This window comes from Panthera pardus, unplaced genomic scaffold (genome assembly GCF_024362965.1).
Source record: "Panthera pardus isolate Hobbes unplaced genomic scaffold, ASM2436296v1 HiC_scaffold_13, whole genome shotgun sequence".
Taxonomy (NCBI): Eukaryota; Metazoa; Chordata; class Mammalia; order Carnivora; family Felidae; genus Panthera; species Panthera pardus.
The window spans coordinates 28688544-28715909 of NW_026526688.1; the positions used below are offsets into that span (position 1 = coordinate 28688544).

Genomic DNA, 27366 nt, shown 5'->3' on the forward strand with positions numbered 1-27366 from the left:
CTATGAATTCAAAACAGGGGCTTATCTCAGTCAAACCAACCGCCGGGCTTCAGGGTCTAGCTCTCACCGAAAACCCCTCCCATAGCAAGAGCTCCACATCACCTTCCAACAGAAGGCGCAACCGGAAGGGGAGGGCCTCCCGCCCGGACGCGGGGCTCCCGCTATCATGGCTCCTCGTGGGGTCGTTGGCATTTTCCTCTTTTCTGCTCTCCCCCTCTTGTGTCTAGAGCTCCGGCGTGGGATCCCGGATCTAGGTAACTGTTGACTTTTTCCTTCTGACGCTCGCATCCGCGTAACTATCCCATGAATGTTGCGTAAGGTTCCAGTCTCATGGCCACGTCGCCTCCGTGCGGCTTAGACTACGACTCCCAGGCTGCATAGCGCCTTCCTCTCTTCCGGCGCCGGGGCCCCACTTCAGGGAGCAAGACCCTCAGGGCTTTGAGGAGGCTGACTTCTCTTCGCAGAGAAAGTGTCTTTCCAGTTTTGTGTGCAAGGAGACAGAAGCTGGCAGAAAGCACAGGAACATATGTAGACACTACTTTCATATTGTTTTGAACGCTTACAAGGAAACAGGTGACGTGATGTAGGCCTTCTGAGGAATTTAAGCAGAGATTTAAATTATATGAAGCCTGGGTCAAAAACATTCTAGACCAAAGGAATTGACAAATTGGAGAAAAAGGATGAAGACCACTGTGGATGGATCAGGAAGACTAAAGGGGAGAGTGGATCGAGTTAGTAACATTCACTGACCACCTCTTATAAACCTAACTCTAAGTGCTGTTTATTCATTATTTCTTCCAGTCTGTATTATAACCATGGTGTGGGTGGGGTATAATCCCCATTTTACACTTGAGGAAACTGAGATTTAGGGAGGGTTATTGGAGGGGCGCCTGGCTGGCTCAGTCAGTAGAGCATGTGACTCATGATCTTGGGATGGTGAGTTCAAGCCCCACTTTGGCCCTAGGGATTACTGGATAGATGGATGGATGATGGAGGCAGATATAGATAGATAGTCGCTGGATTCTGTGGAGGATGTTTTGGAGGGAGGCTGTAGTGGAAGCAGTGGAGCAAGTGAGGCTCTAGAAGTAGACAAGTAGTGATGATGGCCTGGACTAGGATGATAACAGCGATGGAGTGTGCACAGATTTGGGATATTTACAAAGTAGAATCCACAGGATTTGTGGATGGATTAATGTTTGGGTGAGGGAAAGGAGGGATTCAAGGATAACTCCTTCAAGTGAAGTTGAACAATCCTAAGTACTTGGTAGTGCCTGGGATAAAAGGGAAACTGAGAGGAAAATGGTGGGCCTGTGGAGAATCAGTCCTTTTTTGGAAATATTAGTCATGGGTTTACATGCATGTATCCCTTATACTCATTTCTAAAGTTTGAGATCCTGATGAAACTTAGCTTTGTATATTTCCTCTCTCCCCACTCAGGTACTTGGAAATGTTGCTTGAAATAACTTAAAATGCTTTTTTAAAAAATCTTCAAAGTCCTTTTAGAAGCCTCCTACTCACTCAGTCTATATAGGAATCTAACAAGACCTTTATCCAAATGATATACAGAAATGTTAAATTCACGCTTATCTAGTCCAGAATTTACATGCTCCCCCTCTTGTCTTTTCAGCATCCACCTCTGTTCTGTTAATTTAGAATCTCTTCTACTTTGCACTAACGTTTAAGTCACTGATCAATGAGAAGGTAGTTATGGAAGGTTGCAGAAGGAAATCTCACATAATCAGCTTTGACAACAGGAAAATATGCTTTTTGAAGGCAGAGACCACATCTAATCTGTTTTTGTGTTCCCATCAAATATCACAATGCCTATTTTATTTATTTTTTAATTTTTTTTCTTTTTTAAAATAGGCTCCATGCCCAATTGGGGGCTTAAAGTCATGATTCCAAGATCAAGAGTCTCATGCTCTACCGATTGAGCCAGCCAGGTGCCCCGACAATGTCTAATTTAATAAAGCAGGCCAAAAATTCTAGAAAATGCAACTGGACTCCTGGTAGCATCTCCATCTAGTTCCTGATTTTTTTTTACTTAATTCCTTTCTCCTAGAAACCTCTCAGTTGTGAACTGATGGTTGTTTACTTTGGTTTCTTTCTTTTTTTTTTTTAAGATTTTATTATTATCTTTTTTTAAGTTCATTTTATTTATTTTGGGAGGGACGGAGAGAGTATGAGTGGATGAGGGGCAGAGAGAACGGGAGAGAGGGAATCCCAAACAGGCTCTGTGCTGTCAGCGCAGGGCCTGACAAAGGGCCTGATCCCACGAACCAAGAGATCATGACCTGTGCCCAGATTGAGCTGGACCACTGACTCAACCACCTAGGCACCACTATTACTATTATTTTTTAAGAAATCTCTACACCCAATGTGGGGCTCAAACTTAGAACCCTGAGATTAAGAGTCTCATGCTCTATCAGCTGAACCAGCCAGGTACCCCTGCTTTGCTTTCTTGATATTTGTTTTCCAGATATCCAGTAACAGTATATACTTATAGATACTTTTAGCTGGGGCTGCTAATTGGAAAACTAGAATTCCTAGACCCATTCATTCAACTGGGCTGTATTTTTGGACAAACATTGAAAAATGGTTCCTATCTTTTTTCTACTGTGTAAAAGCCTTCATTGTCAGTACATTTTTACTTGTAGTTAAAGCTAAATATTTTATTTAAAAAAATTTTTTTTAATGTTTTTTTATTTTTGAGAAATAGAGAGAGAAAGAGAGACAGACAGAGTACGAGCAGGGGAGGGGCAGAGAGAGAGGGAGATACAGAATCCAAAGCAAGCTCCAGGCTCTGAGCTATCAGCGCAGAGCCCGTCTCGGGGCTCTAACTCCCAGACCACGAGATCCTGACTGGAGCCGAAGCCGGCTGCTTAACCAACTGAGCCAGCCAGGCACATCAAGCTAAGTATTTTAATGCTGCTTCCTCACATTTGTTACTCTTTGAAGTGTCTTGCACATGGGCTCTTGAGAATATGGACCAAAAAAACCCCCAAAAAGCCAATTTGATAAAAAAAGTTTTACTTGAAAGATGTAAACAAACATAAGTCTAGTTCTTTTATATTCCCATATGATGTTTGCAAATTGCTTGCTTGTTAGAACAAAAAGCAGTATCGTGGAACATAAATCCCATAACTCAGTGGTTTCTCTAAATACCAATACTCTAGGTATTAAATTACTTTTGTAATAGCCAAAATGCCCTAGATTTAATTAGATGTTGTCTTGAACAACTCTTGAATCAACAGCTAATGCTGGCAAAAAGTTGGAGGACTGTGAGGCAAAACAAAAGAAGTATTTAAACAGCTTTAAGTTGCTTTATTTTTAAAGGATAAAATATATCTTGAGGCTTTTTTTTTTTAAGGTTATTTTTTTATTTTGAGAGAGAGGGCACACCAGCGGGTAGGGGCAGAGACAGAAGGAGAGAGGATCTGAAGAAGGCTCCCCACTGTTGTTTAGAGCCTGGTGCAGGCTCACGAACCATGAGATCATGACCTGAGCTGAAACCAAGAGTTAGATGCTTAACTGACTGAGCCACCCAGTCACCTCTATATATTGGTTTTCAGTTAAAATATTTATCACAAGTGTAGAAAACTATACTTGAATAAAAATAAATATTTAAGTGTGTATATATAAATCATTTTTTAATCTTTAATTGACTACCAGCCCTGATCACATAGGTAAGATGGTTCTTCTGTACCTCTGTCTGGTGACTTTTGAGAACCAAAAAACTAAAAACTCCTGGAGGGTAGAAACCATTTCTAACCCAACTTTATACCTGCTCCTTCACCATTTAGCAATGGTGTGTTACACCATAAGTACTTACCATAAGTAAGTACTTACTACATTTTTTCTCATTTAATTTTCATCTTTGTTTTTAAAAGAAGACCAAATACTGAAGTTTTACTTTTTTCTAGGTGTTTATATAATGATTTTGTTTTCAAATAACCGAATAAATATTGAGGAATAGAGAGGTACAGAGTTGCATAATTGAACTGTGAGAAATATGAATTTGGTGTTTTTGAATGACTGTTTTTAAGTAGAACTACAATTTGAGAGGTGCCTGGCTGGCTCAGTTGGTAGATCGTGTGACTCTTGATCTCAGGATTGTGAGTTCAAGTCCCATGTTGGGTATAGAAACTACTTTAAAAAATAAAAATAAATCTTTAAGTGAATGAATGAACAAACTAGAATTTGACAAGATGCTAATGTCACAATTTAATTCCCAATGGGACAATTTTACCTACCCCTCTGGACAGAGGGAAACCAGAATTTATGCATTATTGATAGTCATAATGTTTATAAGTATAGTCAGTCACATGAATTATACCTATATTCATAAGACCGAAGATGTTCTAAAATTGTTTTTTGAAAACTTGTTCTGGTAATAATCAACCATGATGAATTTTAGCTCACAAAGGAGAGTATGCGAAAAAAATCATAAGACAGTTGCTTAACTTTTACTATTCTTTATTACTACAAATAATCTTCTTAATGCCTTACTATTTGTTATTAGTATCAAGGAAAGTAAGGGGGATTCTACCAAACATTTAAAGAAGAGTTAACACCTATTCTTTTGAAGCTGTTCCAAAAAGCAGAAATGGAAGGAAAGCTTCCAAACTCATTCAGTGAGGCCAACACTAGCTTGATTCCAAAACCAAAGACCTCACTAAAAAGGAGAACTATAGACCAATTCCCTTGATGAACACGGATGCAAAAATTCTCAACAAGATACTAGCCAACCAGATCCAACAATACATTAAAAGAATTATTCACCACGATCAAGTGGGATTTATACCTGGGATGCAAGGCTGATTCAATATTCACAAATCAATGTGATACATCACATTAATAATTTTTTTTAAATCTTTATTTATTTTTGGGAGAGAGACAGAGTGTGAGTGGGGGAGGAGCGGAGAGAGAGGGAGACACAGAATCTGAAGCAGGCTCCAGGCTCTGAGCTGTCAGCACAGAGCCCAATGCAGGGTTCGAACTCACGAACCGTGAGATCATGACCTGAGCTGAAGTCGGATGCTTACTGACTGAGCCACCCAGGCATCCTGATACATCACATTAATAAAAGAAAGAGTAAGAACCACATGATCCTCTCAATAGATGCAGAGAAAGTATTTGACAAAATACAGCATCCTTTCTTGATAAAAACCCTCAAGAAAGTAGGGATAGAAGGATCATACCTCAAGATCATAAAGCCATATATGAAAGACCCACCGCTAATATCATCCTCAATGGGGAAAAACACATCTTTCCCCCTAAAGTCAGGAACACAAGAATGTCCATTCTCACCACTGTTATTCAAAATAGTGTTGAAAGTCCTAGCATCAGCAGTCAGACAACACAAAGAAATAAAAGGCATCCAAATAGACAAGAAGGAAGTCAAACTTTCACTCTTCACAGATGACGATATTCTATGTGGAAAACCCAAAAGATTCCACTAAAAAACTGCTAAAACTTATCTATGAATTCAGCAAAGTCTCAGGATATAAGATCAATACACAGAAATCAGTTGCATTTCTCTACAACAATAATGAAGCAGCAGAAAGAGAAATCAAGGTACCGATCCCATTTTCAGTTACATCAAAAATCATGAGATACCTAGGAATAAACCTAACCAAAGAAGTGAAAAATCTGTACACTGAAAACTATTAGAAAGCTTATGAAAGAAATTGAAGAAGACACAAAAAAATGGAAAAACATTCCATGCTCATGGATTGGAAGAATATTGTTAAAATGTCGATACTACCCAAAGCAATCTACATATTCAATGCAATCCCTATCAAAATAACACCAACATTCTTCACAGAGGTAGTACAAACAATCCTAAAATTTGTATGGAAGTAGAAAAGACCCCAAATAGCCAAAGCAATCCTAAAAAAGAAAACCAAGGCTGGAGGCATCACAATTCCAGACTTCAAGATGTATTACAAAGTTGTAATTATCAAGACAGTATGGTACTGGCACAAAACAGACACATGGATCAATGGAACAGAATAGAGAATCCAGAAATGGACCCACAAACATACGGCCAACTGATGTTTGACAAAGCAGGAAAGAATATCCAATGGAATAAAGACAGTCTTTTTAGCAAATGGTGTTGGAAAAACTGGACAGCAACATGTAAATGAATGAACCTGGATCACATTCTTATACCATACACTAAAATAAACTCAAAATGGATGAAAGACCTAAATGTAAGACAGGAAGCCATCAAAATCTTAGAGGAGAAAGCAGGCAAAAACCTCTTTTATCTTGGCCACAGCAATTTCTTACTTAACATGTATCCAGAGGCAAAGGAAACAAAAGCAAAAATGAACTATTGGGACCTCATCAAAATAAAAACTTTCTGCACAGTGAAGGAAACAATCAGCAAAACTAAAAGGCAACTGACAGAATGGGAGAACGTATTTGCAAATGACATATCAGATAAAGGGTTAGTATCTAAAAATCTATGAAGAACTTATCAAACTCAACACCCAAAAAACATGATCCAGTGAAGAAATGGGCAAAAGACACTTTTGCATGAATAGACACTTTTGCAAAGAAGATATCCAGATGGCTAACAGACACATGAAAAAATGCTCAGCATCACTCATCATCAGGGAAATACAAATGAAAACCACAATGAGATACCACCTCACACCTTTAAGAATGGCTAACATTAACAACTCAGGCAATGACAGATGTTGACAAGGATGAGGAGAAAGAGGAACCCTTTTGCGTTGCTGGTGGGAATACAAACTGGTGCAGCCACTCTGGAAAACTGTATGGAGGTTCCTCAAAAAATCAAAACTAGAACTACCCTATGACCCAGCAATTGCACTACAGATGTCCTGTTTCAAAGGGGCACATGCACCCCAATGTTTATAGCAGTGCTATTGAGAGTAGCCAAAGTTCATTGACTGATGAATGGATAAAGAGGATGTGGTATACAATGAAATATTACTCGGCAGTCAAAAATAATGAAGTCTTGCTATTTGCAACAATGTGGATGGAACTAGAGTGTATTATGCTAAGTGAAATTAGAGAAAGACAAATATCATACATATGACTTCCCTCGTGGCATTTAAGATACAAAATAGATGAATATAAGGGAAGCAAAAATAATATGAAAACGGAGAGGGACAAAACAGACTTTTTTTTTTAAGTTTATTTATTTTGAGAGAGAGAGAATGCAAACGGGAGGGGGAGAGAGAGAGCGAGAGCGAGAGAATCCAAAGGAGGGCACAGAGCCCAATGCAGGTCTTAAACTCATGAACCGTGAGATCATGACCTGAGCTGAAACCAATAGTTTGACGCTTAATTGACTGAGCTACCTAGGTGCCCCAAAACATAAGAGACTCTTAAATACAGAGAACAAACTGAGGGTTGCTGGAGGGGTTTTGGGTGGGGGGGATGGGCTAAATGGGCAAGGGTCATTAAGGAGGACACTTGTTGAGATGAGCACTGGGTGTTATATGTAGGGGATGAATCACTGGGATTCTACTCCTGAAATCACAATTGCACTGTATGCTAACTAACTTGGATATAAATTTTAAAAAATAATATAAATTTAATTTAAAATTTTAATTTTAATATAAATTAATATAAATTAAAATTTTTAAAAAGGAAAATATTTTGAATTTTAATTATTATTATTTTTTTTCTTACTTTTTTAAGGAGTTAAAGATCTAATTTTGCTGTGTGGCCGGATTTTCTTACTACTTGCTCTTCTTACTTTAATTATTTCTGTGACTACCTCATGGCTTAATTCATTTAAATCTTCCCAAGTATATCTGAAAGGTAAGTTTATTGTTTATGCTACCCTTTTATAATTTTCTACTCTTTATTTATTATTTATTCTAGGATTTTGCATAATTAGAACCATTTACTGTTAATTTGTGACATATAATTTCAGCTGATCATTACTTTAGTCTTGATTTTTAACGGACTATAAATCCCAACATTTTTATGGGAAATTGTACATTATCCTTGTATACACATTTGAAACGATAGCATTTCTATATTGATACATTGCAAATTCTCTGATTTTAAATTGTGCAGTTTCATTGTTCTTTGAGGTTTATGTTTTCAGTTTATAAACTATTCAACAAATGGTCATGTTTTCTACCGTTAATCTGTAGAGGCTTTTCAACCTAATTTATTTTTCCTTTCACTTTGGCAGTTTTTGTTTACACACTTACCTGTAGAGTTAAGTGCTTACTCTTAATTTTAGGAAACCATGCTTGTTCTTATTTTATGTTTGATAAGCAAAAAATTTTACTGTAATTTTGGTAAGTAAAAATTTGTCAAAGCCTTTGACAATGTTAAAAGTGTTAGAAGCCTTTTAAAACAATATTGTAGTTCACTTCAGAAAAGATGAATCCTAAAACTAAAGCCTGAATTTTTACATCCTTTTACAAAGAAGCTTGCCAATAGTGATTTTGGTACATTGTGTTTCATTTTGCTACTTATTTAAATGTAAATAAATGACAGGAAAATAAGCAGTGCTTAATTTATAGCCTTTCCAAATTAACCATGAATATAACCATAATCCTAAAAGGTTATACTGTTCAACCCAAACATAAAAGACAATCTAGATGTTTTAGGGTCTCTCAATCATAGATTTTTGAAATTCTTTTCTTCTTTTGGTAAATTATTTGATGTCTTATACTTCAAATTATCCATTGGAAAATTAAATAAGAGCATTGTAACTTCTCTTGGAAATTTTGTGTTAAGTGCATTTGACATCAGGAGGATATTTGCTGCAGGCATTAAATGGTCAAATATTCTATATTTTATAAATAAGGGAAACGTGTATTTGACATAGTTTTTGTAGTTTAAATTGTACCTTTTTATTGTTGGAGTGTACATCATTCTGGTGCATTTACGGATTAATGATTTTGAGACATAGTCATCACTGAAGGCTAAAACTATTTAAGAAGTAATTAAGACTATATAAAGTGCTTAATTATTGTCAGATTTCCTTTAAATGAGTAAAAAATCCACATATTTATACACTTTGTATCTTCCCTAGTGTCATCAGATATTGAGATACAAGACTTCAGATTCATCCAAAACTTTAATCCTCCGTGTTTTGTAAAGATTTGCATGATGAAGTGTATCACAGGTTCAGAAGCAGTCAGTTCTCAGTGGCTTTAAGGATTAAAGACTTTTGGGGAACCTATTTGGCTCAGTCAGTAGAGCATGTGACTCTTGATCTCAGGGTCATGAGTTCAAGTCCCATGCTGGGTGTGGAGCCTACTTAAAAAGAAAAAAGGGATTAAAGCCCCTTAATCACCTGCTGTTGATTTATTTAGAAACTATATTCTTTGATTCAGAGTCAGAAGGGGGAGTCTTAAGATCACTAAGTCTAACTCATCACATAGCAAGTTAGTGGCCAGACTAGACCTGCTTTCCTATGTGCTTTGCTGCCCTAATCTTTCCTTAATAAACTTGAGGATATATTTATTGCCAGGAGAGAAAGTTGTTGACAGAAAGGAACACTCCTATTTAAGGAGCCAGGCAGGTTAAAGGATGTATTTTCCAAAAAGATGTCTAATTCCTCAAGGGAATACAGTTAAATGAAATTAATTCAAATGAAACTTAGTGTACCTAGAATAAAAAAGGTTATATAACAGCAAAAATTCTTTCTCTTGCCATTCAGTGGCTAATAACCTAATATTGGTTCAGTCATGGGAGTTTCCAAGCAAACTCCACTTTTGGGATCTAGGCATGTTGCTTATATGTGTGTATGAATTTTTTTTAAAGCTTTTTTTTTTTTTTTTTTTTTTTTTTTTTGAGAGAGAGAGAGTGGGGGAGACGTAGAGAGAGAGGGAGAGAAGGAATCCCAAGTAGGCTCCACACCATCAGTGCAAAGCCTGACTTGGGGCTCAAATCCACGAACTGTGGGATCACCTGAGCCGAAACCAAGAATCAGAGGCTCAACCCACTGAGCCACCCAAGTGCCCCGTATGTTTTTTTTTTTTTTTTAAAGTAGGCTCCGTGCCCCAGTGTGGGGCTTGAACTAATGACCCTGGGATGAAGTCAGATGCTCTACCCACTGAGCCAGCCAGGTGCCCCTTTATTTATTTTTAAAAGACTTTATTTTTAAGTAATCTGTATACCTAATGTGGGGTTCAAACTCACAACCCCGAGATCAAGAGTCACACATGGGGCGCCTGGGTGGCCCAGTTGGTTTAGCATCCAATTTCAGCTCAGGTCATGATCTCGCAGTTTGTGAGTTCGAGCCCCACATCGGGCTCTGCTGAGAGCTCAGAGCCTGGAGCCTGCTTCAGATTCTGTGTCTCCCTCCCTCTCTGCCCTTCCCCTGCTCACACTCTTGTCTCTCTTTCATTCAAAAATAACTAAACATTTAAAAAAAACAAAAAACAAAAAAGAGTTGCACACTCCACTAACTGAGTTAACCAGGCGCCCAGGTATGATGCTTTTACTGTCATGTCAAGGGTGACCAAATGGCACACATGCCTACAGGGCAGCATTCTCCACTTCATGTGCAGAAATGGGCTTTCATGCCATGTCTTGGAGCTGCTGAAGCCCTAGCATGAAAAATCCAATATAATCATTCTTGAAGACTCCTCACCAAAACTATGACATATGATATTAATGAATGTTAGAGAATTTTTGTTTCAGAACAGACCGTTTCTTACAGATTTTACTTGTGGATTTCTTTGTTTGAACTGTCTGCATGTACCTCATTTTCATCGTTTGAAAAACACAGTCTGTTTTTTGAAGGCTCGTCTCTCCCAAAATATTATCTACGGACTTTCAGAAAAAAGAGCATTCAACTTACGATATTTGGGAATTAAAAAGCATTTTTATGTTTTGATGTCTTAGAAGAAGAAGAGAAGAATGAAAAAAGGCAAAAACTTGTCAGGAAAAAACAACAAGAGGCACAGGGTGAAAAGGTAAAGCATAATTTTTAGAGAGTATATATAAAGAGAATACAGAACATCTTGGGGCATTTAAAATCGAGGTCTGTTGCTTTCTGCATTTGTGCTTGGACTTTTTTTTTTAAGTTTATTTATTTTGAAAGAGAGAGAGAACATGCTCACATGTGAGAGTGGGGGGCAGGGTGCAGAGAGAGAGGAGAGAGGTAATCCCAAACAGGTTCTGTGTTCTCAGTGCAGAGCCTGACTGGGGGTCAAACTCACGAACTGTAAGATCATGACTTCAGCTGAAACCAAGAATCAGACACTTAACTGACTAAGCCACCCAGGTGCCCCATGAGCTCAGATTTTTTAATTATTGAGGTCAAATTCACATGACTTAAAATTAACCAATTAAAAAAAATTAACCAATTTAAAATGTACAATTCAGTGGCATTTAGAACATTCGCAGTGTTATGCAATCACTACCTCTCTCTAGTGAGTGCCCAATGTGGGGCTTGAACCCATGACCCTGGGATGACCAAAACATTTTCTTTACCCCAAAACCTCTCTTTAGTGAGTGCCCAATGCGGGGCTTGAACTCATGACCCTGAAATGACCAAAACATTTTCTTTACCCCAAAACAAGACCCCGTACCTATTAAATAGTCACTTCTCCATTCCCACTCCTGTCCTTTGGCAACTATGTCTGCTTTCTGTTTATATGGATTTATGTATTCTGGATATTTCATTTGAGTGGAATCACATAATATGTGACCTTTTGTGTTTGCCTTCTTTCACTTAGAATAATGTTTTCTGGGGTTCATCCATATACATGTATCAGTACCTCATTCCTTTTTTGCGGGTAAATAATATTGCATTGTATGGATGTATCAAAACTTGTTTATCAGGGGCGCCTGGGTGGCTCAGTCGGTTAAGCGGCCGACTTCGGCTCAGGTCATGATCTCGTGGTCCGTGAGCTCAAGCCCCACGTTGGGCTCTGTGCTGACAGCTCAGAGCCTGGAGCCTGTTTCGGATTCTGTATCTCCCTCTCTCTGACCCTCCCCCGTTCATGCTCTGTCTCTCTCTGTCTCAAAAATAAATAAACGTTAAAAAAAAAACTTGTTTATCAGTTCATTTGCTGATGCACATTTAGGTTGTTTCCACCTTTGGGCTGTTGTGAATAGTGCTGCTATGAATATTTGGACACAATTCTTTGAGTACCTGTTTTCAGTTCTTTTGGGTATATATATATAGGAGTGGAATTGCTGGGTTATCTGGTAATTCTGTGTTTACCTTTTTGAGGAACCACCAAACTGTTCTCTACACCAGCTATTCCATTTTATATTCTCACCAATTTCTGAGGGTCCCAATTTCTCCATTTCCTCACGGACATATATTTTCCCACCCCCACCTCCTTTTAAATATTCATTGTAGTGGTGCCTGGGTGGCTCAGTTGGTTAGGTGTCTGACTCTTGATTTTGGCTCAGATCTTGAGGTTTGTGAGTTCAAGCCCTGTGTCCCTGCCTGGGATTTTTCTCTCTCTGCCTCTTTCTCTGCCCCTTCCATGTACTCTCTCTCTCAAAATAAACAATAAATTCTCATTGTGATGAGCATGAAGTGGTATCACATTGTGGTTTTGATTTGCATTTCCCTAATGACTAATAATGTTGAACGTCTTTTCATATGCTTGCTGGAGAATGTCTGTTCTTATGTCTTCTCTGCAGAAATGTCTGTTCAAGTTCTTTGCCCATTTTTGGGTTGTGTTGTCTTTTTTTTTTTAAATGAGAGTTCTTTATGTATTCTGGATACTAGACTCTTATCAGATACATAATTTCCAAGTATTTTCTCCAATTGTGTGGGTTCTCTTCATTATTTTGATATTATCCATTGATGCACAAAAGTTTTGATGAAATCCAGTTATTTTTGTTGCTCATGCTTTTGGTGTCCATTGCCAAATCCATTGTCCCTCTAAGAATCCATTGCCAAATTGAAAGCCATGATGATTTACCCCTATATATTTTCTTTAAAGAGTTGTATAGTTGTAAAAAGAAAAAAAAAAGAGTTGTATAGTTGTAGCTTTTATATTTAGGTTACTAATCCACTTTGAGTATATAGTGTGTATATATTTTTGTATATAGTGTGAGGTGGGGATTCAGTTTCTTTTTTAATATTGTTTTGGCTATTTGGGGCTCTTTACACTTTCAAATAAATTTGAGTTGGCTTTTCCATTTCTGTAAAAAAGGCCTTTGTGATTTTTGAGAAGGATTACATCAAAATCCATAGATTGCTTTGGGTAGTTTTGACATTTTATATTAAGTCTTCCTTGCTTTGCCTCGTATTGACATCTTAATGATATTAAAACTTTCAACCATAAGCCTGTAATGTCTTTCCACTTATTTATATCTTTAATTTCTTCCAACAATATTTTATAGGTTTCAGTGTACATAGTTACCCTTTTGGCTAAATTTATTTCTACGTATTTTATTTTGGATGCTGTTTTAAATGTAATTGTGGTTTTAATTTCCTTTTTTTACTTTTCATTGCTAGTGTATAGAAATACAAATGGTTTTTCTGTGTTGATCTTGTACCCTGCACTTTGTTTATTATTTATTAGCTCTAATGATTGCTGTGCATGGATTCTTTGGATTTTCTATTAAGGCAAACCTTATTTTATTGTACTTCATTTTATTGTGCTTTGCAGATACAGGTTTTTGTTTTTGTTTTTGTTTTTGTTTTTACATATTGAATGTTTATGGCAACCCTACATTGAGCAAGTCTATTGGTGCCATTTTTTTCTAACAGCATTTGCTCACTTCGTGTCTCTGTGTTATATTTTGGTAATTGTCGTAATATTTCAAATGTTTTATTATTATGTTTTTTATGGTAATCTGTGATCAGTGATTGCAACTCAATGAAAGCTCAGATAATGGTTAGCATTTTTTAACAAGAAAGTATTTTTTAATTAAGGCATGTACTTTTTTGTAGACCTAATGCTATTGCACACTTAGTAGACTACAGTATAGTATAAACATAACTTTTTTTAAGTTTATTTATTTTGAGAGAGAAAGCACAAGTGGGGGAGGAGCAGAGACAAGGAAAGAGAGAGAACCAGCAGGGGAGGGGCAGAGAGAGAGGGGAAGAGAGAGAATCCCAAGCAGGCTCTACACTGTTAGCACAGAGCCTGATTTGGGGCTCAAACCCACAAACCATGAGATCGTGACCTGAGCCGAAACCAAGAGTCGGACACTTAACTGACTGAGCCACCCAGGCATCCCTAAACATAACTTTTATATGCACTGGGAAACCAGAAAATTAATTTGACTTGCTTTATTGTGATATTTACTTTATTGCAAACTGACCTTCAATATCTCTAATATATGCCTATATAAGATCATGTCATCTGAGAATAGTGATAGTTTTACTTCCTCCTTTCCAAAACGGTGTTTGTTTATTTTTCTTGCCTATTGCTCTAGCTAAAATTTCTAAATGGTGTTGAATAGTAGTGGTGAAAGCCAGCATCCTTGTGTTGTTCCTGGTCTTAGAAAGCTTTTAGTCTTTCACCACTGAATGTGATGTTAGCTATGGGTTTTTTCTAGCTACTCGTTATGTTGAGCAAGTTCCTTCCTATTCCTAGTTTCTGAGTGTTTTTATCATAAAGAGTGTTGAGTTTTGTCAAATGTTTTTTCCTTATCAATTGAGATGATCATGTATTTTTTCCCCTTTGTTTTATTGATATGTATTACACTGATTGATTTTCTTATGTTGAAACGTCTTGCATTCTTGGGATGAATCACACATAGCTGGTATATAATCCTTTCAGTATGTTTTTGGATTCAGTTTGCTAGAATTTTGTTGAGGATTTTTGCATCTACATAAGAGATACTGGTTTGTACTAGTCTTGTAGTGTCTTTGCCTGGCTTTGGTATCAGGATGATGTTGACCTCATGTAATTAATTAGGAACTGTTCTTACTTTTATTTTTTGGAGTGTCAACAAGACAGTGTTAACTCTTCTTTAAAGGTTTGATAGAAGAGCACCTGGGTAGCCCGGTTGGTTGAGCATCCCACTTCTGCTCAGGCCATGATCTTGAAGTTCGTGGGTTCGGGCCTTGAGTGAGCTGACAGCTCAGAGCCTGGCACCTGCTTCAGATTCTGTGTCTCTCCCTCTCTCTGCCCCTCCTCCACTTGTGTACACACACATGCACACGCTCTCTCTCTCTCTCAAAAATAGATAAACATTAAAAAATGTTTAAAGATTTGATAGAATTCACCTGTGAATCTACTTTTCTTTACTGGGAGGCTTTTAATTACTGATTCAATATCTTGTTAGGTATGTTGAGATTTCTTAATTCTTCTTGAGTCAGTTTAGGCAATTTGTATGTTTCTAGGAGTTTGTCCACTTCATCTTGGTTTTCTGAATTGTTGGTTTACAGTTGTTCACAATATTCTTTTTCTGGGGTGCCTGGGTGGCTCACTTGGTTGAGCGTCCAACTCTTGACTTCAGCTCAGGTCATGATTTTGAAGTTTGTGAGTTCAAGCCCCACGTTGGTCTCTGCGCTGACAGTGCAAGCCTGCTTGGGATTCTGTCTCCCTCTCTATCTGCCCCTCCCTCCCAAAAAGTAAATAAATAAACTTATAAAAATAAAAACAAAAAAACCCCACCAGAATCTCCCATTTCTTTTAAGCCCAAAAATATTTTCTACTTTACTATGATTAAGCTGTTCATTAACACTTTTCCAAGTGACTTCTTGCCTTGGGCATTGTGCCTTGAACAAATGGCTTTGACTTTAAGCTCCTAGAAGCCAAGCATCACATCCTATGCATCTTTGTATCCCTAGCTCGTAGTAAGTTTTTGTTGCACTGAAAACACATTAAAATATCTAGAGGCCAACTGCCAAATAAGCATAAGCATAGAACATTTGTTTTTATCTGCTTTAGGTATATATGCAGATTTTTAGAGAGTGATGTAAAAGGAGGATGCTGCTTTTTTGACAAAATTTAGTGTGAAAGAAAACACAAATTTGTTAACCTGTTTCTTATTTACAACTTTATAGACCATGGAAGATCTTTGGAATGTTATGGTAATAACACCTCATTTATTATTTTTTTTAATAGGTCAGCAGATACATAGAGAATGTTCTAAAACCTCACCAGGAGATGAAATTGAGAAAACTGGAAGAGCGCTTTTATCAGATGACGGGTGAAACTTGGAAATTAAGCAATGGTCATAAACTTGGGGTTAGAAAATAGTCTCACTTTATATTTTGAATTCTGCTACTACATACATACATGCAATATATGTATATGACATATAATGTAAAAGTACATATAATGTACAAGCATATTACATATTTGGGTTTTTAAAATTTCGAATGATGTTAAACTGGTCTGGTTTTTAGGAATCTTTATTGCTAATGATGATACATAGAGCATATTTGTGTGTTGAAGGCTTAAGTGCTTTTGGTGCCCAAAGAGCATATAACCTAGATGTTTGAGAAGCTCTAACATAAAGTTGTCTTTGAGAAAACTGTTGACCAATCACCATATTTTATATGAAGAAATTCAGATCTTTCCTTAAGATCTCCAAGGTATGACAAGCTCACATTATACTCATTATGTTTCGCTCTGTTTCTATAAAGCCAGATTAACCTTTGACTCTTTTTTCCTTTGGCATTGAGTATGAACTTTTGTCATTTGCTAATGGTAGTTTTCAGCTCAAAGTTTTTTTACAGAGGAAAAACGATATTCATAAAGGAATTAAGTTTTAGGGGTGGCTGCCTGGCTCAGTTGGTAGACCATGCAACTCCTAATCTCAGGGCCATGAGTTCAAGCTCCCCCATGTTGGACCTGGAGCCTACCTAAAAAAAAAAAAAAAAAAAAAATTAAGTTTGAGAGTAACTAGTCAGAGATTTTATGTGTAAGATCATTGCTGTCCCAAAGACTTTTTGGGTTTTTTTGCTTTCTATTTATATTGCATCTTTTACTATCCTATCAATAAAATGATCCAGTAAAGGTTAACAGGATTCTTACTGTGAAGCTAGACATCGTTGTTATCCATTTCATAATGGTAAATATGCATCAAGGGTGGGTATTGAAATTAATGCAAAAGATGTGCAGCATGAAATGTGCCTGCTCTGTGGAGTGATGTCACTTCGGAGATGAGTTTGTCTTCTGTTCGGTTTGTCTTCTGTTCAGAAGCCTGACTTTAGCTGGCCACACCTTTTTCTCAAATGGTCACAAAGTGAATTAGTCATTCTGCCCCTTGCTTTCAGGCTGTGTCTTCATGACACTAGTAGCATATATTTTAACCTAATTAATGGGGACAACAAGAAGTCAGGGACCAAGCAGACCACTGGCATTGTTATGACTTAAGGCTCTTAGGACTATCAAGAATGTGAGAATCAGGGGGCACCTGGGTGGTTCAGTCAGTTAAGCCGACTTCGGCTCAAGTCATGATCTCACAGTTTGTGAGTTTGAGCCCCGCATCTGGCTCTCTGGGCCTTTGTTCCCCTCTCTCTGCCCCTTCCCCACTGGTTTTCTCTCTATCTCTCTCAATAATAAATAAACTTAAAAAAAAAAAATGTGAGAATCAGAATGTTAATTGCTGAGAGAAAGTGTAGGCGGCAGCTGATGGAGCCTGGTACTTTGCAGTCAGCCTGTTTGGCCAGTTAACTATTGAGCATCTAGATCTCTTGACTCCCATTGCCCCTCCCCTTCCACCAGGTTTTCTTAGGATAAAGGAATAAAACAGCCCACCAAAATGGTGGCCATTTTAGTCTGATGAAGAGAACTTTTACAAGTCAGTGGATGTAGAAAAGGGTATTTTTGAACTAGTAAGTATGTATCTGAGAATTTGACATTTAAGTTAATTATCTTGCTCAGGAAAATGTTTTAATGGATAGTATTAATAAAAAGTAATATGGTTTCTGGAATAAATTCCTTTGCTTTCTAAAGTGATTAATTCAAAAGGAAGATCAGAGTTTGAATCTGAGAACTAAAATATATGTAACAGGATACTTTGGCCATGTTCAACTATGGAAGTATTTCATGGTTACATACACAGACATGTTTTTACATACCTGTTCTCTTTTCACAGCTTTTTAAAGCGTAATCCCTTGCACTGTCTTGTATCCTTTAATGAAGGGAGAAAAGGATATCATTCAGGTTTTCTTATTTCTTCCACCCTACTAAAAACTGTGGGGATCAATTAAAATGGAAAGATGCCTCTCAGCCTTGTGTCTATCAGGGGGAGCCCCAGGGCTGGATAAGAGTAGTTTCTACAGGGTGTTAAGCTCTATGTTTTCTTGTCCAAGGAAATAATGCTTTAAATTTCTGGACCTAATATTGACTAAGTGCTTTTTTTTTTTTTTTTTTTTTTTTAGTAGACTCCACACCCAATGAGAGGCTTGAACTCATGACTCTGAGATTAAGAGTTGCATGCTCTGCCAACAGAGCCAGCCAGTATTTTTTACTAAATTTTTTTTAATTAAAAAAAATTATTTTTATGTTTTTATTTTATTTTTGAGAGAGAGAGACAGAGTGTGAGTTGGGGAGGGGCAGAGAGAGGGAGACACAGAATCCAAAACAGGCTTCAGGCTCTGAGCTGTCAGCGCAGAGCCTGACATGGGGCTCAAACTCACAGACTGCGAGACTGTGACCTGAGCCGAGGGGACACCCAACCGACTGAGCCACCCAGGCACCCCCGAGTTTTGTTTTGTTTTGTTTTTTAACTGAAATGTCATTTTTTACTGAAATGCCGTCAGGGTAAAAGAAAGAGCCACTGTGAATTGAACAAAGTTTATACTAGAGACTATTTAGAAATTGTCTGTTGTTTTTGACCAGGGTGATGAAGAATTGGTGCTTGAAAATGGGAGTCAGACATCTTTTGAAACATCAAACAGCAGAGAAGCAGCAAAGAGACGGAACTTGCCTAAGCCTCTAACCAAAGTTTCACCATCTGCTGAACAGCCCACGCAGAAGGAGGTTCATTACTGAATGCCTACTCATGTAATTGTATCAGTGTGCAGTAGGAATATGGTTCTCTGGGCGAGGTGGTATACTGAGTGAAGATTAGGACTGGCTTTTAATCCAGATGGTGTCTTCCCACTACCTTATAAAGGGATCAGCTTCATTAAAAACCACTTTGCTATTTGATACTAATATTAATGTTCTGAACCACACTTAGAAGGCAGCTATGAAGATAAATGACACATTTACAAAATACTCCGTTCTTTTGAGGAAGTAATTTTATTATGTAGAAATGAAAAACGTTTACTAAGGGAAATATTCCTACAGGTAACTAAGACATGATTAACCCATATTTAGTGAGAGGCTAATATTATCTATTTTTTATTTAAAAAAATTTTTAAGATTTTATTTTTAAGCAATCTCTGCACCCAACATGGGGCTTGAACCCATAACCCCTAGATCAAGAGTTGCACGCTCTACCAATTGAGCCACCCAAGCCCCCGAGTGGCTAATATTACTAACGTGGGTAATATTTTTCTCAGTAGCCCTTCCAGGGAATGGGTTAGCAACCATTCATTTTGGAACAGTGCTAAGGTTCATTATTACTTCTGTTCTTTCAAATTTTTAATCCTTAAGTTGGCCCTCACTTGGATCTGGCAAAGGTTGGAAATAAATCTCTTTGCCCTGACTCTTAAGGGATGCTGGGAGGCCATATGTTCCCTGAACATAGTTTCTAATGTGTTGCCTCTTGGTCTGAGGTTTCTTAGCCCCATAATGGGGCCTGAGGGTGGCAGTCAAGTCATTGAACTATTTCTAGCATTTCAAAAAGATCTTATGGACTAATTAAAACTTTAGGAGTCTTAGCCTTTTGTTAATAACATGAATCGTCTCATGTTGTTGGTAAATTTTGGTTGACTGTCAGGCTTTTGATACCAAAGGAAAGTAAATGGTTTATTTGATAAGATGCAGTTAATGTTGGCTAGATACAATGCTAGAAAACATGAGTCTGTGGTATTAAAAAACAAAAAGCGTCCCTGAAGGTGAAATTGTTGGTAACCCTGTTAAACGAGAGAAAATGGTCTGAACACCTGGTTTTGTAATAGATAAACAGAAATAAGGAAACATGAGTAAATCATGAAGACAACTGAAGTGAATGTTTGTTATCCAGCCCCTAGAAGTGCCAGTGAAGAAAAATACACATTTAAAATGTGTATACGTATGAACCTAAATAACTTTGGGGTCTGTTGAACTTAATATTTATCCTCTGTGTCTTTAAATAGTATATTTTTATGTAGTGTCTTGGAATATCATAAAAACGAGATTCTTAAATATGCATAGATTGGTAGCTATCATCCCACATCCTGTTATTATCATGTATTTAGCACAGAATGGCTTACCAAAAATGTTTAATTGAGCCCTTTCATATTGTACATTTTTATAAATGTATATTAAAAGATTTCATTGGGGTGCCTGGGTGGCAGAGTCTGTTAAGCGTCAGACTCTTGTCTCAGCTCAGGTCATGATCTCACAGTTTGAGTTCAATCCCCACATAGGGCTCTGTGCTGATGGTGTTGAGCCTGCTTGGGATTCTGTCTCTTTTTCTCTGCCCTTGCCCCGCCTGTGTGTGTGCTCGCTCTCTCTCCATCTCTCTCAAAATAAATAAATAATTAAAGAAATTTTTAAAAATAAATAAAAGATTCCATTAGGCTTAGATGTGTCTAAACTCTATATTAAAAGGAACTCTTCTCACTGAGATTATTTTTTTTTCTTCAAAATGTTTACATTCTTCTTAGTAATACTTGATTTTCTTTAGGTTCTTGATCTACCTGAAGAACCTCCTGAAACAGCTGATGAAGTAAGCTCATTTTTTTCTTTGGAAATTAAATATATTTTGTTTTCTTTAACATCAAGTGAGTATGTCTTATCTCAGTTTGGGTTTAGAAAAAGAAGAGAGTACGCATGTTTATGTGATAGCCCTGTAATTAGGTCTGTTTTGAACGTGGTGTGATAGCAAACCTCTCAGCCTGTGTCCAGTTTTGGAGCCTGCCATCCACCGAGTGGGTCTTTAGAGCCCCCCCACCTCATCAGGCAGAGATATGATACATGGGCTTTTCCAAAACTTTAGGTCAGCAAAGGAGTTACTTGTTTTTTTCTAGATTTTTTGTTTGTTTATTTATTTATTTTGAGAGAGACGGAGAGCAAGCAGGAGAGGGACAGAGAGAGATGGAGTCAGAGGTTCTGAAGAGGGCTCTGTACTGACCACACCGAGCCTGACGTGGGGCTCAAACCCACGAACTGTGAGATCATGACCTGAGCTGAATGCAGATGCTTAACTGACTGAGCCACCCAGGAGCCCAGGGGTTACTTTTTACTAAAAAATCAGGGACGCCTGGGTGGCTCAGTCAGTTTAGGGACCAACTCCTGATTTTGACTCAAGTCACAATCCCAGGGTTGGATTGTGGGACTGAGCCCCTTGCAGGTTCCCTGATGAGCCTGGAGCCTGCTTGAGATTCTCTTTCTCCCTCTACCCCTCCCCTGCTTCTGCGCGAGCACACTCTCTCTCAAAGATAGGCAGATGACTTCAAATTGTAGCTTTCCCCTTAACAAAGAGAAAATGAAGCATGCAGCTGCTGTGTAGATGTTTGAATTGAAGGATGGTTTGCTGTTTTGGGGGTCAGGGTTCAATTAACCTCCACACTGCACTGAGTTTCCATCTGCCCAGCTGCTGTGCTGCATTCTGTGCTGCCTTCCTGTGGTTGCCCAGCAGAATTTCAGACAGGTCTCTAATGTACTGGGAGCATGTGTCTTTAAAGCCATTAAGTCCTTTAGGCAAAGGGAAGCCCTGATGGTTTTCTATTTCTTAGAGCTTGGCAACTATTATACTCCTTGAAAACCAGTCGTGAGTCTGCCACTGGGAGGGTCTTAATTTTATCAACACACTTGCATCATTTCAATGGAATACTTTGGCTGTCTGAGGAAAATCCAGAAGTCATGCAAAAATAGAGAAAATGAAACATGCAATCCAGATACTGATCCTTGAGGAGAAACACAATTAAAAAAAAAAAAGAGAGAGAGAGAGAGAAAAAAACTTCTCATTTCTTTCTGTTATACCCAAAAAATTCATGTCTGTGATATGTCTGTCCTGACATACACCCTTCTACATTCTCACACCCATTTATAATACAGACGTAATTAGATATAGCTTAGGTTGGACTGGGAGCACCTTTTTTACTCTGGTTTTAAAACACATGACATTAGGGTTGTCAGGGTGGCTCAGTCAGTTGAATGTCTGACTTCGGCTCAGGTCACGATCTTACAGTTCGTGAGTTGAACGAGCCCCACGTTGGGCTCTGTGCTGACAGCTCAGAGCCTGGAGCCTGTTTCAGAATCTGTGTCTCTTGCTCTCTGCCCCTCCCCCACTCATGCTCTGCCTCTCAAAAATAAACAAATGTTAAAAAAAAAAAAAAGTGTCAACTTTCCAAACAAACTCCCATCTTCTTTCTGTCTGCAACTATTTTCATTATTGTAAACTACCTTTCATTTTAAAGAGTCCCTGGGAATTAAATTTTGTTTATTGCTGCTACTTTTTCTTTTTAAGATTTTTTTTTTTTTTAAAGTAATCTCTACACCCAACTTGGGGCTTGAACTCACCACTCAGAGATCAAGATTCACACACTCCACTGACTGAGCCAGCCAGGTGCCCCTGCTGCCGCTTTTAATTTAGCTTTCATTTAACAATCTGTGTTTGGCATTGTGATTTACTTTCCAATTTGGATTGTGTCCCATGTCTTTTACCCATTCATATGTCAATCCTCTATGCTGTCAGTAATATTAGGAGAAACAGCACAACCAATTTTCATAGTAATTGTAATAACAAAACAGTTGCTAGATTTTCAAACAATGATAGTTAATTTCTCTCGAGTATCTAAACATAATGGAAAATATTAACATATATATTATATATATATAATTTTTATTTTGAGAGAGAGGGACAGAGAGAGGAAAAAGAGAATCCCAAGCAAGCACTGTCAAACTGGAGCCTGATATGTGGCTGTGAGACCCTGACCTGAACTAAAAAAGTTAGATGTTTAAAAAGAAACAAAAAAAAAAGTTAGATGCTTAACCTACTGAACCAGCCAGGTGCCCCTTTAATTCAGTATATTTGAAACCCTAGTTTCTCATAAAGAATTTGGCTTTAATTCTGCTTTCAGATCATTAGGCTTTGAACAAAACCTCACTGCAAAAGTTAAATTTTGTCATTTCTAAAAATAAGCAAAATTGACTTCAAATCTGTGATTCAGCTGTTTTGTGATTTTTTTGGTGTGTTATTATAAAACTATTCATTAGTAGAAGTACAACAGAGCTCAGCATTGTACTGATTTGGATATGAATCAAATACCTTATCTACTTGAATGGAAATATTTTCTAACATGGCTTTCCTGAAGGGGGTAGGTGCTGCTGTAAAACCACCATTTCTATATCTTACGATGCCTACATAACTCCCAGGACAGTTATGATAATGTTAGCCATAAGAAAGGGTTTCCTGGAGCACCTGGGGTGGCTCAGTCGGTTAAGCATCCGACTTTGGCTTGGGTTACGATCTCGCAGTTCGTGAGTTTGGGCCCTGCATCAGGCTCTCTGTTGTCAGCTTGGAGCCAGTTTCAGATCATCTGTCCTCCTCTCTTTGCACCTTCCCCCACATCTCTCCCAAAATAAACATTAAAATAGTAATAATAATAATAATAATAATAATAATAAATTTTAAAAAAGAAAGGGTTTCCTGACTGGTAAATAATGCCCATCAGAATAAATTATTAATTCTTCATCTTTTTTTTTTTTTAATGTCTTATAATATTAACTGGTAGTTTGCAAGATCTTTTTAGCTATTTTACTGTTTTATCAAAGGGAAACTGATGGGGAAACAATACGTAAAGCAGATGGAGCAGGAGCTCCTCCAGGAGAGGAGGTCTCCTAGAGTTTCCAGCATCCAGGACCAACTCCACGCCTGTCACTTGCTTGGAGGACACAGGCATGGCGCACAGCTTATGATGATAGAGTAACTTGGGACACTTGTTTCCTTGCAACCCGGTGTTTTTCTTGTCTGTAGACTCTAAGGTGGACTGGATCTTCTTGGTTTGGTAGATGAATCTTGAAGCCCCTGTGCAACCTTGATATTATCTGGACAGACAGAAGCATCTAGTCTCTGGTGTCCTTGCCAGAAGGCTGTGTCATTGATCTCAATCAAGAGGAAGATGTTCTCTTCCATTTCAGAAGACATTTTTATGTTTCAGGTGAATTTTATCTGGACCTTCACGTTGATCTACTGCTCTCAGAGCTAAATGCCTATAAAACCCCATACAGCTTTTTAGAATTACGGATGTTTCATAGGAGTAGTATTTTGGAATTGCAGAGCACGCTGGATTGGAATTCTTATTTGAACATTTTTATTCCTCAGGTAGTTGCTGTTGCTCTCCGATGTCCAAGTGGGAGGGTCCTGAGAAGACGGTTTTTTAAGTCTTGCAGTTCACAGGTGAGAAAATTCATATTTTGAGAAATGTTTCTGTTGAATTTGACAATAGTTTTCTCCCATGCAGTGGGGGAGATATTACCACTCCCTTGTCTGGCGCTCCCTTCAGGTAAGGGTAAAGGGCATTTATACATACTCTGTGTTGTGGAAATTTGGATAATTAAGCATGCTGGATCTTTTTTCAGTTTGTTTTTTTTTTCCCCCAGTTCTTTTCCTATTTTTTATTTGTTGTTTTTTAATTAATTACATTTTCACAGCTTGGTAGATAATGTGCTTTAATATCCTTCAGAAGCAGACAGTATTAACTTTGTTCCCATTTTCCCTGATAGATGATTAACTTAAGCCCTATTGCTTAGATGTAATTTTCAGATCATTCTTTAGGGCTTATTTCCTTTTGTTCCAATGGATTTTTTTTTTTCTCTTAAAAACAATGCTGTGTTCATTAGCAATAATTTGGAAAACATAGAAAAGTAGAGAGGAAAAAAGGCTTGATCTATAGTCTAATGCCAAGGTCAGTTGCTAATATTTTGGTGTATTTCTACTTTTAAGTGCATTTAAACATATAATTATGCACTGTATTGAAATATATCTAGTTTTCTATCCTGATTGCATTTAACCTTCTGTGATGAGCATGCTATGAACCATAATGGAAAATACTGATGGATTCAACTGCATAGAAATGTAACATTCTATAAAGAAAAAATTGTAAAGTTAAAGAAATATTTGGAGAAAATATTTTACATCTATGTATGATAGAGTCATTTCTTTCTTGTTTTTAAAAATTTTTTAACATTTATTCATTTTTGAGAGAGAGAGAGAGAGTGTGTGTAGGGGAGGGGCAGAGAGAGATGGAGACACAGAATCTGAAGCAGGTTCCAGGCTCCATGCTGTCAGGACAGGGCCTGACGTGGGGCTCGAATCCATGAACCATGAGATCATGACCCAAGCCAAAGTTGGACGCTCAACTGACTAAGCCACCCAGGTACCCCTAGAGTCATTTCTTTATAAAGAGCTAAAATACAAATCAAGGAAAAGGTAAACACCTCAGTAGGATGGCAGTTGAAAAAAAAAAACAAAAACCACTTAGGATTTCCTAAAGAAAAATAAAAGTGACAAATAAAAATAGGGAAAAAATATTTGGCCTTACTTAGAATCAAAGAAGTGTAAATTAAAACGAGACATAATTTTCTACCTATCAGATTGTCAGAGATTAAAAAGAAGAGTTATGTAGGCACCTGGGTGTCTCAGTTGGTTAAGGGGGCAACTCTTGATCTCACGCCTCTTGAGTTTGAGCCCCACATCAGTCTCTGTGCTGACAGCATGGAGCCTGCTTTGGATCCTGTCTCCCTCTCTCTGCCTCTCTCCCACTTGCACTTTCCCAAAAAGTAAATAAATGTTAAAAAAAGAAAAAGAGTAAGCCAGTTGTGGCTAGTGTGTGGAGACAATGGTGATTCTCATTAACTGTTCCTATGACTATAAATTTATAAATTGGGACACTGTTCCTATGAGATAATTTACCCGTGTAACCTTTAAAATAGATCTTTTGTTTCATTAATTTCATTTATGAGAATTTATTCTATAGAAATAAGATAAATGATCAAAGGTATAATGTGGGAATTGGTTGAATTAAGGTCTATCCAAATATTGGAAAATTAGGAAGCTTTATGACTTAGATGTACATTTGTTACATGGAATATCAGTAGGTTCTTGGATGGTGGTTAGCAGGAGAAGTCAGAGATTATCTGTAGTTGCTACTCCAGCTTCCTTCGAGAACATTGTAGTATCCAGGTTTCTTCCTAAAGCAGCAAACTATCCTTTGGCAGGCATTTTTAGGCAATAGTAAGTGGACATTTTGATGGTTACTATGGAAATCCTCATAACAGGAAATGTTTTCAATTTATAGGGGTGGCCCATTGACAATTGGACTATCCTAAGGCAGAGTCCCTAGGGCTTGGATAGGTCTATGGTGACAAAGTTCCTGAGTGATTTTGATGTGGACTATTGGCTTAGGTTTTGATCTAAATAATTTTTTTCCCAAGTGCTAAACTTTTGTTCTCAACTTTTCTATGTTGAATAACCACCCCATTCCTTGTGGTTGGGACTTTCCTAGTTGTTAAATGCCTCTGCTGTCTATAGATGTCTATAGTCCCTAGGCCTTCTCTGAAACTTCCAAAAGGTACTAAGGGTTATTTGCATCTCACAATTCATGGTATGCTATTTTCCTTTAAATTCTAGAAGGTTTTGTTTTATTACTCCTCGGGGCATGATTTAACAATGAAGGAATTGTAAAATATCATGGTAATCTAGAGGGATACAACTGTGCACAGTATTTGATAACTAAACTTTTTATCTTTTAGGTCTTATTTCACTGGATGATGAAAATAGGGTACCACATATCTCTATACAGCCTTTCTACTTCCTTTCCCAGAAGGCCTCTGGAAGTAGAGGAAGGCTGGTCCCTGCAGGACATTGGAATAACTATGGATACTGTACTCAATGTGGAAGAAAAAGACCAGAGCAACTAATTAAGAAATGAGAATGACCTGTTTTACATAAAATCAGTTATGCCATGATCTTACAGGACAGTAAAGGTTTCACGTTAAAATCATGCCATACCTTGATTGAGCTCAAGGCAATAAACATTTTAATGTTGATATCCTCGGGAATGTATGGACACGAAGGATTAGAAAAGGATTGATCTCTGCATATAATAGTTTTTGGAATGTGCCGTCATAATGTACCATCTGAAAACTAGATAAAAATGTGTACAGTAAGGCACTCCATGATTTGTATTTTTCCTAGCTGACATCATTTATCACTGTGTTGAAAAACAAAATCATATGACTTTGTTTCCTGCCTCTTCAGTCCACCTTGCCATACTGAACATTTCACAATTCAGTCAAACTCTTTAAAATCTATTAGGTAGAAATGTTTGTTCTGCTTTATTTCTAGAAATGAAACTTTAAAGACATTTCAAAGGTC

At 37.6% G+C, this 27366-nt stretch overlaps 1 protein-coding gene across 2 annotated transcripts; it reads left to right on the top strand.

Annotated features, from left to right (window-relative positions):
- Positions 1-27366, top strand: UBXN8 (UBX domain protein 8). 2 transcript variants are annotated; one of them, XM_019466836.2, is made up of 8 exons: positions 4-254; positions 7681-7803; positions 10858-10928; positions 16005-16127; positions 18732-18872; positions 20671-20712; positions 24313-24387; positions 26742-27366. In XM_019466836.2, the coding sequence occupies exons 1-8, from the start codon at positions 167-169 to the stop codon at positions 26907-26909; spliced, it is 831 nt and encodes a 276-aa protein (XP_019322381.2). In that variant the 5' UTR covers positions 4-166; the 3' UTR covers positions 26910-27366. The 2 variants fall into 2 exon arrangements, with proteins under 2 accessions (XP_019322382.2, XP_019322381.2); XM_019466837.2 differs by lacking the exon at positions 18732-18872 and having other exon boundaries at positions 1-254.